The sequence below is a fragment of the Arachis stenosperma genome, chromosome 3 (assembly GCF_014773155.1).
Source record: "Arachis stenosperma cultivar V10309 chromosome 3, arast.V10309.gnm1.PFL2, whole genome shotgun sequence".
In the NCBI taxonomy this organism is placed as follows: Eukaryota; Viridiplantae; Streptophyta; class Magnoliopsida; order Fabales; family Fabaceae; genus Arachis; species Arachis stenosperma.
Window position 1 is genome coordinate 154,523,407 of NC_080379.1, and position 11,995 is coordinate 154,535,401.

Here is an 11,995-nt window from a genome sequence, read left to right on the forward strand (position 1 = left end):
TTCTTACCACTGACCATCTTCCTCTTACTCTTAATGCCACAAAGAGCTCTAAGTTGACCATCCGTCTCCAGTAGCCCATATTCAAGTGGAATTAGAAAGCTAAGGGATATGAATTTTACCCACTTGAATGTTGTGAAGGATGATGGCAACTTAGGGGGAGGTGTTTCTAATGAACGTGCAAGCTCCACTCCCTTGTGCTCTTCTTTGACATCTTCCACCTCTTTGCAAGCTTCTTCAATATCAACCTCTTCCTCTTGGTAGCTTTTTTCTGATTTAATTTCTTCTTCATTGTTCACCAAGGGCATGGGAGGTTGTGCTTCTTCTTCTTTAATCTCCATGTCAAGTCCAATGGGAGAGGATTCAAATGTAGATAAGAATTTATTAATGATTGAATTCATCTCTTGATCATCCCTTTCAAAGTTTTCAATCATGAGATGCCTTGGAGGTTGTACACCCTCCTCAACATCAGTTTCAAACTCCTTAGAAGGGGGCTCTGCAACTTGAGTTTCCCATGGAGGTTTCGCATCTCCTAAGTCTTCAACCACTTCTTCCTCTTCAATGGCAGGCGTAGCTTCTTCCAATTGTTCCAATACCAAATCGTGCTGCTCACTGTCCACCGGAGTTTCTAACTTCTCCTTCATGCCATGTTCTTCAGTAGATTCTCTACATGAAGCCATGGGGGTTCCTTGAATGTCCGAACGTCAGAAAGGTAATCGATTTATCGCTTGATCCAGGTGTTTAAGTATGAAATTGTATTCCTCCTTGATGGCTTCTTTTCTATGACAACTCCTTTCAACTACTCCTTCAGCTGCAAAGGTCTCTTCTACCTTCACCTTTAATGCCTCCTCTAACTCCTTATGAAGTATGGATTCGCGAGGATGATTCCTTCTTTCTTGTTCCATGTCAATAGCAGCATTGAAATCATGTTGCTCTTGGATTGATGGATGTGGGTGCTCTTCCATAGATGGTGGTGATGGGATGGAGAGATCCTTCTGTGGTTGAGGTGGAAGTACACTGGAGCTTGAGGGTTGAACATTGAAGGTGGAGGGTTGGTCCATGCAGGATATAAGATTTTGGAGTTTAGAGGTGAGACCCCTGAGAGAGGTAAGTGTGTTCTCCATGGAGGTTTGGGGTGGATAGGAGGATTCAGCTCGATAATGATAAGGAGATGGTGTATATTGAGGTGGTGGTTCATGAGAGTAATTGTGTTGGAATGGGGGTGGTTCTATGTATGGTTCATTTGGCTCATACGGTGGTTGGTATGGTGGATAGAGGTTAGGGTCATATGGAGGTGAATGGTGGAAAGGGGCTTGTGAGTATGGTGGTCCAAAGTCATGTTGAAGAGGGGGTTCATAGGCATATGGTGGGAGTTGTTGATAATCAAAAGAGTGCTCACCATAGCCATTGCCTTAATATGCATCATAGAACGGTTGTTGATAGTCCATTGGAGGTGGTTGTTGCTATGAGGGTTGATTAAATTTTTGTGGCTCCTCCCATCTTTGATTATTCCAACCTTGATGTATGTTCTCATTATAGTTCCCATTCCTAACAATAACATTGGAATCAAACTTAAAGTTAGAGGGGTGAGAGTTCATAGTAGTAGGAGAAAATAAAAACAAAAACTAATAAAAATGAAATATTTTGAAAAAGATATAATTTTTGAAAAAAGATAAGATAAGATTTTGAAAAAAGATATGATTTTTGAAAAAAAAAAAGATAAGATAAAAGAATTTTAAAATAAAAATCTGAATTTTTTTTTTGAAAAATATTTACAATAACCAATAATAAGGCACACGTTTGCAATTCCCCGACAACAGCGCCATTTTGAAGAACTGAAAATTGATGGTTTAGAATTTATGATAAATTCTCGTTGCAAGTATAGTTTCTAAACCAAGCAATCAACCTTTCTTACAAAAGTTTTGGTTGTCACAATTAACAAACCCCTTTGGAATTGATAACCGAAGTATTTAAATCTCGGGTCGTCTTCTTAAGGAATTGCATGGAAGTATGATTTATTATTGGTTATATAAAAAGATATATTTTGGAGTTTTGAAAAAGGTTTTGAACAGGTGAAAGAGATTATAGGAATTTATAAATTAATAACTAAAAACTCTTGGCAAGGTATGAAAACTGAAAGTCCCATCCTAGTTATCCTTCTCAATGGTGATGATAACTATATTTTTGCTACCACTAAGTCAACCTCTAACTATGAAGGTCAGTTAAGTGGACAAATTAATTTAATACCTAAAGTCTTAGTCAACTCCTTAAGGAAAGACTAGAGTTATAGGAATCTAAATCAATCAGCAAGAACAATAATTATCAATCACGATGAGTTTGACAACTCAAGAGTTACCAATTAATCAACCAAAGCCAATAGTAAATAATCTAAATTAAAAATAGAGAAAAGCAATCATGAGTCTGAAATACCTCAATGTATATTGATTAATAAAATCATAACATGAATGTCATTAAACAAATAAAAGAGAAAAATAAAAAGAACATTGAACTTGAGATGAAGAAGAAATATTCCTAAATTCTAAAAACCCTAATCCTAAATCCTAAGAGAGAGGAGAGAAACTCTCTCTCTAAAAACTACATCTAAAATTATGAAAAGTGAATTATGATCTGATCTGAGGTGTCCCCTTTATTCCTCCACTTTGCAGCCTTTAATCTGTGTTTTCTGGGCTTGAAACTGGGCCGAAAATAGCCCAGGATTCGCTGGTTGCGAAATCTGCCACGCTGATTTTCGTCACTGCAATGCGTCCGCGTAGAGCACGCATTTGCGTCGCCTAACTGTACGGCCACTATGGTAAATTATATATCAAATCGAAGCCCCGGACGTTAGCTTTCCAACGCAACTGAAACCGTATAATTTGGATCTCTGTAGCTCAAGTTATGACCGTTTTAGTGCAAGAGGGTCAGGCTGACAGCTTTGTAGTTCCTTCAACTTCTTGTATTTCTTCCACTTTTGCATGCTTTCTTTCCATCCTCTAAGCCATTCCTGCCCTGTAATCTCTGAAAACACTTAACACACATATCACGGCATCAAATGGTAATAAGAGAGGATTAAACATAGCAAAATTAAGACCAAAGAAGCATGTTTTCAGTCATAGCACAAATTCTGGGAAGGGAATGTAAAACATGCAAATCATATGAATAAGTGGGTAAAGAGTTGATAAAAACTACTCAATTGAGCACAAGATAAACCATAAAATAGTGGTTTATCAGAACTCTTCTAGCCACTCCAAGCTAACCAGGACTCTATCTATGCGACTGCAAGAACGCCCGCAAAACCATGTAAACTTCCGATCAGTGAGCAGCAAATCCACTAAGTTCATGTCCTGTATCCAAAACTTAAAATCTTCCACAGACCGTGTCAACCCAGTAGTGCCTCTCTGTTCCTCTATATGTACTATTTCATTGAAGTCTCCCATAAAACAGCACAGAACCTGACATAACCCCGCTATATAGCTCAGCTCCTCCCATACCTGCATCTTCTCATCTCTATCATGTGCACCATAGACCAAGACAAATGCACAGTTAAAACTACTTTTTAATATCACTTCCTCAACACACAACCACCTCTCTACCTTATAACAGTTATTCAATTTGAACATCTCCTCATCCCAAATTAGCAATAGTCCACCAGACGCCCCATCAGACCCTACATATTCCCAACCTGGACTACCTTGTCCCCATATTCTGGCAACATCGAATCTCGTCACTATCTGCCTTTTAGTTTCAATCAAACCTAAAATTTGTAGCCTATGTTTATTCCTTAGGTCCTTTACCATTCTCAACTTTTCATCTCCCCTCAACCCCTGAACATTCCATGAACTGAAAATCATTTTAAAATTGTTTTACACACCTGTTTTGCATGTTTGGGTCTGCATCGTCTCATTTTTGCTTTCTGCTTTGCCATCTTTCTTTTACGAGCTATTTCTTCATTCTGTGCTTGTAGAATTGCCATGATGTCGTATTTTTCATTGTATAATATCGCTCCTGATTCGCGTGTCAGCTCCCAGGTCTTTCTATTTTCTACCAGCTGCTCCTCTAGATCGGTGTGCTGATTGTCACTTGCTTCCGCATCATTCCCCCTTCCTTCTTGGCCCGGTTCAGTCTCTGCAAAGTCTTCCTCAACCTGCCTGCATAGCATCCTACCGGCTCGCCCACAACAATTATGTGGCATTTGGTCACTCCCAGTTTCATTCCCTGGTCTGGCGCTCTATTTCCCGTGCCTCCCCTCTGCGTAATCAACCATTACCGCGCCTCCATGCCTGCTGCTCTCATGGAGTTTGTCACGTCATTCTCCCCTTGCCACCTTGAGATCTGAAGCGCCATACAGACCCTGGTCGACCGCCGCCAAAGAGCCAACTTCCCCACCACCGACTCCACTCCCCGCGTCGTCATCAACATCAGTCCTGGTGATTTGGAGGCGGTCAGACCCAGCCCATATCATCTGCCCCCCATGTTCTCGCCGAGGCTACCCTTTCCGCGACCTTCCCCGTTGATCGCCGCCTGCCTGCCAGCGACTGGGAACTCTCCAAGGGCGCCGCATTGTTCTCCCGTGCAGGTCAGGTTGGTAGAATCGCGACCCTCATCTCCCAATGGAGTCCGACCCGAACCAGCTTCACAGGGCCGCTGACCCGCGTCCGCTTGCTCGTGGACTTGGACTCCTGGGCCCAACCTTTGCTGTCTGTCCCCATGTTGTGTTATGGCCCAAGTCCTTTCTAAGTGTGACTTTTTTAGTGCTGCACTTGCGGACTCCCTTTCCAGCCCAATTAGGGCACCATTTACTGTTTTTTCAGAATCTTCCTCATAGAGCATAACGACTCTTCCCCCCAATTCGTGCATAACATGATTATCCTTAGTTAATGCCGGATACGTTCCGATTTTTCCGAGATTACGCTGCGCGTAGCCATTATTCCATTCATTCAAAATTGTGTCTATAATTACAATTCTGCCCTTGTCTTCTTCATCATCCCGTGGAACCAACAACAACCGATCTTCATCCTGTATCCTTTCATGCAATGACCCTTCATCAGAATTCTGCATTATATCCCCGCCGGCACTGTTGCTTTTGCTATCGGAATTTCCTTGTATACTTGTCTTTTCATCTTCAGATTTTCTGGTGCAAAGCAGATTACACGCCTCATGTCCAACCTCCTTCACCAGGACATCGAAGCCTCCCGTACCAACTGTGACGTGGATCCATTCTTGAATCACATCCATTACGCAAGTGTCAATCTGAACACGACCTACAGTGAAAGAGCTACACATTTCCGTTTCTTTGGCACATCCAACGACTTCACCCCATTGGCCTCCTATCGTTCTAAAAGTGTTAACTGACCAAGCGTGCAGCGGGACCCCAAAGCATTCCAGCTACACCCTTCGAGTTTCACTATGTTCCGACTCCTCCTATTGCCACACTCTATGGAATAACTGTAAGAGGCTATTCATGTTAAAGGTGTAGGCATCGTCAGCATTCCGTACACTGTCAAAAGTCAGAAGTGCTTTATATGCGCCCATCTCCCGCACCTGAACAACATTAGGCACATTCTTTGCGATCATTTCCTTTAAAGAATCGAAGTTAATGGCTTTGGTCGTGCCCCGACGATGCTCTTCTGCAACCATTCCAGATTCTCTGTTGCCATTGCTACTTTCACTTTCTTCGTCCGACCCTTTTCATACGGATCTTTGTCGCTTTCCTGTTTCAGCTCCTCATTTCCAGGAGCCTCAGGATTAGTCTCAGCAACTTTTCTACGTGGCTGCCATGTAGCGTTTTGTCGCTTGTCTCCCTCCGCATGTCTATTACTTGTTATTACTGCTCCCGACATTCTTCTGTATTTTGCCTCTTCCACAAACAAAATATTTCCTCTCAGTCTCTGATGATTCATTTCCGCAACAGCCTTCAATGTCCCTCCTTTGGTTCTGTATCGCACGAAAGCAATCATGTATATATTTCCACTTTTTTATTTTCGTGATAAATATATATCATTGATTCGTCCCGTCCAGTTGAACAATTGGAATAATACTCTCTTAGATATGTCCTGCGGCAGATTACTCACAAAGACAGAAAATGATTCATTCTCCAGCCACCGATACTCTTCTTGATTCCAAACCCTTGGATCCTTGTCACGTTCCCTATGCCTACCCCTCCCTGTGTTTCCCACCCCCTCTCTCTCTCGCTCTCATTTTCCCAGACAATACTCAAAGATTGAAGGAATTATCAGTCATTCATATGAATATAATTGTAAGTGAATTTCTACCCAATTTAATGATTACTTGAAACAAATCAACAAACCTCGCTGTAGAATATAGTTAATACTTGTTCATCTCATAGAAAACAAAGAAGATATAATTAACACTACTTCCATGTGAGTTTTCAATTGGTGTTTGTCATGGTGACGTGAAAAGCATTTCGCCATCCAAATAAATATGAAGGTGGAAGACATGTTAGTCTCCATTAAGTAAAGTTGTAGGAGGGCCCCAAAACAACGGCATATGATATATGGTGCCTATATAAGAAGGCCAGAAAGAGGGATAACGAGTGTTCAATAAGCTAAGGAAGCAATTAATTCCATTTCTTAATTAAATTCTTTCTTATCCAAAAACATATCCTTAGAGACACAAGAAAAAGAAAGCCAAATACATCGAAAAGCGTTCATTCTCGTGCTATACTCCCTTGCTTTGGTGCAAAGACCGTGATTTAATTGAGGGACACCTCTCCTTTTTGGCCCCAAAGATTTTGTTCCTCTTAGTAAGTTGTGAGTCATGATATATGATGATAAGATATAAGTTACATCTTTGGTTTATTTTGATGGTCACGCTTGTCCACCGAAAGGTACTACACTCTCTTCATTACATCAATGAAAAAAGGGAAAAGAAGTGCTACTCAAAAGCATGAGAAACTTTTATTGTTGGCAGTTGGAACCTCCAACGAACTTTCCCAAGGACAGAAAAAAAAAAAACAAGGGTTAGAGCTTAATTTTTATATAGTTAGTTTTTACTTTTAGAGTAAATAGTGGCTTCAAAATTTCCAACAAAGCAATCATTTTGATCCCAGAAAACTAGCTAGGACTATATTCTTGTCTTGTGTTGAATGATTAAAGAAGAAATCATTTGAGAAATGAGAGATTTTTCGTGTCCATTATATCTGGCTGGTTTATACCTTTTTTAATTAAGTGCAATTCCTATATGTCTTCCAAAAATACGATTGAATCAGCATGCAATAATAAGTTAAGTTGGTTGGAGATTATTGATCTATTAGCACTAAATAAAATTTAGGTGAGAATACAAGTGCAGTCGACTTCACGTGAAGTTGATAGTTGAGAGCTGTTGGATGAAAATTTAGTCAAATCAGTCAAATCATCTAACGACTCTTGATTATCAACTTCACTTGAAGTCGATTACACTTGAGTTTTCACCTAAAATTTAGCACGGCAAAAGTTCCAAATTATTTGGGAAATCTTGTTCCATCGTTTGTGTTGCTCTCAGTCCAAGACCATCGTGTGTGTGTATTATTAATTCATCAACATATTGAGTTATAGACTATGAAGGGCATTTCTAGTAATTGGATTTTATTTCTCTAAGCAACCTACACACGAGAGACGAGACGTTAAATTGAGAAAACTATATTATATTGATGCAAATAAACCATAACAAATGTTTTATGTTTCGCTGGTTGTGCTGTGTTGTGTTGGATGTGTTCGTGTAACAAATATCTTGAGACAGAAAATTTATGCTGTATTCGTGTGAGAGCTTTTATATTTTATACTGTGGCAGATGATTCTTCGTTGTGATTTGTGAATGGTCCCTTTAACCATAAGCGGTTGTAAGTCCACGCTATTGACTTTATTTAAATTTGATAAATTATGATGTCATTATTATTACTTTAACCGTATCACCCATTTAGGCGCCCTTCAACTCGCAATAATCAGAGCAACCATTTTATACTAAAAATATTGGACTGCTTATATGAAAATGAAATCCAGAAAATTCGTAACAATTGTGTCATTGGATTGGATAATATTGAAAGAAAAAAGCATATCCTGAGTAAACTTGGACTTTGTTCATTTGAGAGGAAAATACATACATTGACATTGAAATTGAAACTGATTATCATTTAATTTTTAACCAGGAAAAAAAATAAAAATAAAGACTAGCCACTAGAAACAGAAAAGATAAAATGCTTAGTGTAATTACACATTCTTGACAGCTCCCTTATTCAACTCAACTCCATGGCCATAATCATCATTCTCAACGAATCTAGACCAGTATGGGTGTGCCTTCCAAACCTTGCCCATCTCTTCAATTGGGATACCCTTAGTTTCAGGGAGGAAGAAGTAGATGAAGATGGTCATTATGACAACAAAGAATCCAAAGAAGATGAACAAGCCAAATTTCATGTGGCAAAGCATGGTCAAGAATATTTGCGCCACAAAAAAAGTGAAGAGCATGTTGACAGACACGTTGATACTTTGAGCGGCTGAACGAATTTCCAATGGAAAGATCTCACTGGGCACCAACCACCCAAGAGGACCCCATGACCATGCAAATCCGGCCACATAGATGCAAATAAACATCACCACCACAATAGCATACCACTTTGGCAAATCACCGGGGTTTCCATCAATTCCGAACTTGGCTCCAATAGCAGCAGCTACTACGGCCTGACATATGATCATTTGGGCTCCACCTTCTAGAAAAAGGGCTCTCCTACCCCACTTGTCAACCCCATAGATAGAGACAACTGTGGCAGCCACATTTACGACGCCGGTAATGACGGCTGACATGAGAGCAGAGTCGTCCTTGAAGCCAATGGAGCCGAACAACACAGGCGCATAAAACATGATGACATTAATGCCCGTGAATTGCTGGAAGAATGGAATCATGATTGCCATGGTGAGGTGAGGCCTGTACTTGCGCTGCAGCAGGTTCCTCCAAGGGTGTTCCACCTTCTTCGATTCTTCGCTTGCGGCAATAAGATCGTTGAACTCTTCATCAATGTCTTCTACGCCGCGAACCTTCCTCAGTTGTTGTCTGGCCTTTTCGTGCTCTCCACGCTCGATCATGGAGTTGGGTGTATCTGGAAGGACCAATGATCCGATTGTGATGATGAGAGCAGGGACCATTGCACCACCTAAACTAAGCCTCCATCCCCATCCACCTTTGATCTTTGCGAAGAAGTAGTTGAGCACATTTGCTACTAAGATCCCAACTGTGATAGATAATTGAAATCCAATGTTCAAAGCTCCTCTGTATTTGTATGGAGCCATCTCCGACAAGTACAATGGCACGGACTGTTAAATAATTCACCATAATGGTTAATTGTAAAATCAAATATTAAATAGTAAACACTCATGTTCATATACACAATATGAAACAACTTGTCACGTTTCTTGGAAAAAGTAGAACCGTGCAACTAACAGCTCTATTCATTGGTGGGCCTCTCTTTTTCTTTTAATTTTAATTATATAGATTAATCAAAACGGTCATATCAACGCCGTGGAAAAAGGATTAAGCAGAGAGGAAATTAAAATCGAGGATGTCACATCACATGGGATGAAAAACGTGCCATTGTTCCACAATAATATTGCCACTAGTAATTTAAAAGCTGCCAAGCTGGACTAATTTAAGTCCCAATTGAGCCATTACACACACTCAACCTTCAAATTGGAGAGGAAAAAACAGGGGTGGAAATGAAATTTGCTCCAATTGAACAAGGCTTCAGAAGCAGAGAGTCAAATCAAGCCGAAAATTAGATGTGTGACTTTTGGGGCTAAATAAAATTTTAAATATGTTCAATGAAATAAATGATTAAAAGATTTACAAGTGCATTTTACTATCTGTCAGTAACTTTCTACCAAGACTTGGTCTCTTCTTCTTTCAGCTTAAATAAATAAATATATTTCTCTGTTGTTGTCTTTTCAGTACCGGCTACCTTTTGTTTTTTTAGAGGGTAAGGATTAATTTACGACAGCAGGAAAATAAGTTTACAGATCTGGAAAAATATATTTAAAAAAAAGGAAAGAAAAAATAAAAATGAAAACTTGATATAACCAATAATGATGATCAAATAGTGGAAAACGGACGCATTGAACGACTCTAATTGCCCGTTCTTAGATTATTATAAAATAAAATAAAAGAAGAAAACGGAAGGATGGAATCAAAGCTCAACAGAGATCTGTCTCGTTTCCTGTCTTAATTTGAAACAGCGGAGATTTGTAGTTCATTTCAGCACAGAGACAGAGAATATCGGAGACATAGCCATGTTCGGTGCTGCCCAATAAGACAACACACTGATATTTTTTCAAATTAAAATTAGATATTTTTTCTCTAAAAATTTAGCTAACGTGTGCTTTGAAATCAACCGAGTGAAATTTTTAATTGTCAATATTGAAAGAAAAACAGATTCACGGTCAAGAATCTTAAGGAATAATTGAATACTTTAAAGAGACTCCGAAGCAAAATAATTATTTATAACTCACAGAAATGAGAAAAAAGATATACCTGATTGGCGAAACCGATACCGAAACCGAGCAAGATCCGACCAACGATCAACATCCAAATGGCTTGGGCGAAGCCATTAATGAGAGCACCGATAAGAAAGAGGAGGCCGCCGAAGAGCATGGAGAGTTTCCGGCCGAACCTCCTGGTGATGGTGGAAGCCACCAGGGAGGAAAGCAGCGCCGCCAGATAGAGGGAAGAGGTGAACATGGTGAGCGTCTGGCTGTCGTATTGGCAGTACTCGTTGGTGGTCTTGTCGTTGTGCTTCTTGCGGTACACCGACATGAAGAACTTCTTCAAGAACGGATCCATTGAAGTCACTCCACCTATTCACCACATGCAAACAAATTCAAATTAGTTCTTAGATCTGTTTCATTCAAGTTATTCGTAATAAGCTTCAAATCTTGTTTTTCTATTATACCGGAGATTCCTATATCGTAACCGAAGATCAAGCCTCCCATGGCTGCAACTATGCATGTTACTGTAACGAAAGGAGTTAGGTTTCCGGGATACTCCTTGCCCCCTCCGGGGCCAATTCCTCCCACGGCCGGCATTCTGACGAGAGAGATATATATAGAGAGAGAGAAGATCAGAGAGCGAAAGGGAAACAATGTGGAGCTTTACGATGGGGAGTGGCAAGTGTTTAAATAGAGCGCTAACTCCATTTTTTTATTATTTTTTCTCTTTTCTTGATTATCTTTAAATTCTCTCTTCATCTTTTCTTTTTGTTGAGCTGTCAGTCATAATACAAAAAAATACCAATACACTACTCCTCATATATATCTACGTATTACGTGTGTATTAATATTTATGATTTAGGAGTGTTTATGTTGATTTATTTTTTACTTTCAATCATTCTAAACTATATTGTAAACACTTAATATTCATGTTTAAAGAAATAAACTATGAAATTATAAAAATGTATTTAAAATGCTGAATTTACAGAAGAAAAAATAACACTACATTTCTAAAGGTTTTGCGATCTACCATATATATTAAGGATATAATTTAAAAATTTATGTATTAGTAGAAACTTAAAAAAAAATAGTCTTCTGTTAAAACTATTTTATTTATGGATTCATAGGAAGTATGTTTACATATTTGTTACAAAAATTCATATTTTAATATTCTAATAAATAATAAAATATTTATTATTAATCATGTTGAACTGTGTATTATTGAAAAGGACCAATTTATATCCGGTGTATAGGAATTAGGATTAACGAAGGCATGCAGCAACTTAATTGTCAAACTTGCCTAAATTGTTGAAATATCAAGGTCCCTTTTAGATAAGAGATTTTTTTTTAATTGATCTCATTCGTTAAAAGCGTATATTTTTTATATATCCTATAGTCAATAAATCAAATTATCAACATAATAAAAAACAATGTAAAATCATTCTATTAGGCCGCATTTGATTCTAAACACAGATGAGATAAGACATTAAAAATAAAATATAAAAAATAAAAAAATAATATTTTTATAT

At 38.8% G+C, this 11,995-nt stretch overlaps 1 protein-coding gene across 1 annotated transcript; it reads right to left on the reverse strand.

Moving 5' to 3' along the window:
- Positions 1–8,031: 8,031 nt before the first annotated feature.
- Positions 8,032–11,188, reverse strand: LOC130968018 (sugar carrier protein C). The gene is made up of 3 exons (XM_057893093.1): positions 10,931–11,188; positions 10,513–10,835; positions 8,032–9,302 (listed from the first exon to the last, which is right to left on the reverse strand). Exons 1-3 carry the CDS (start codon positions 11,061–11,063, stop codon positions 8,202–8,204), a joined length of 1,557 nt encoding a protein of 518 aa, XP_057749076.1. The 5' UTR covers positions 11,064–11,188; the 3' UTR covers positions 8,032–8,201.
- Positions 11,189–11,995: the final 807 nt, after the last annotated feature.

Excerpts from the sequence above, each read along its gene's own strand:
- LOC130968018 (XM_057893093.1), bottom strand. The coding sequence starts at position 11,063 with ATGCCGGCCGTGGGAGGAATTGGCCCCGGAGGGGGCAAGGAGTATCCC. Across the intron at positions 10,836-10,930 it reads TTACGATATAGGAATCTCCG|GTGGAGTGACTTCAATGGAT; the intron begins GTATAATAGAAA and ends TGTGGTGAATAG. Across the intron at positions 9,303-10,512 it reads GTATCGGTTTCGCCAATCAG|TCCGTGCCATTGTACTTGTC; the intron begins GTATATCTTTTT and ends ATTATTTAACAG.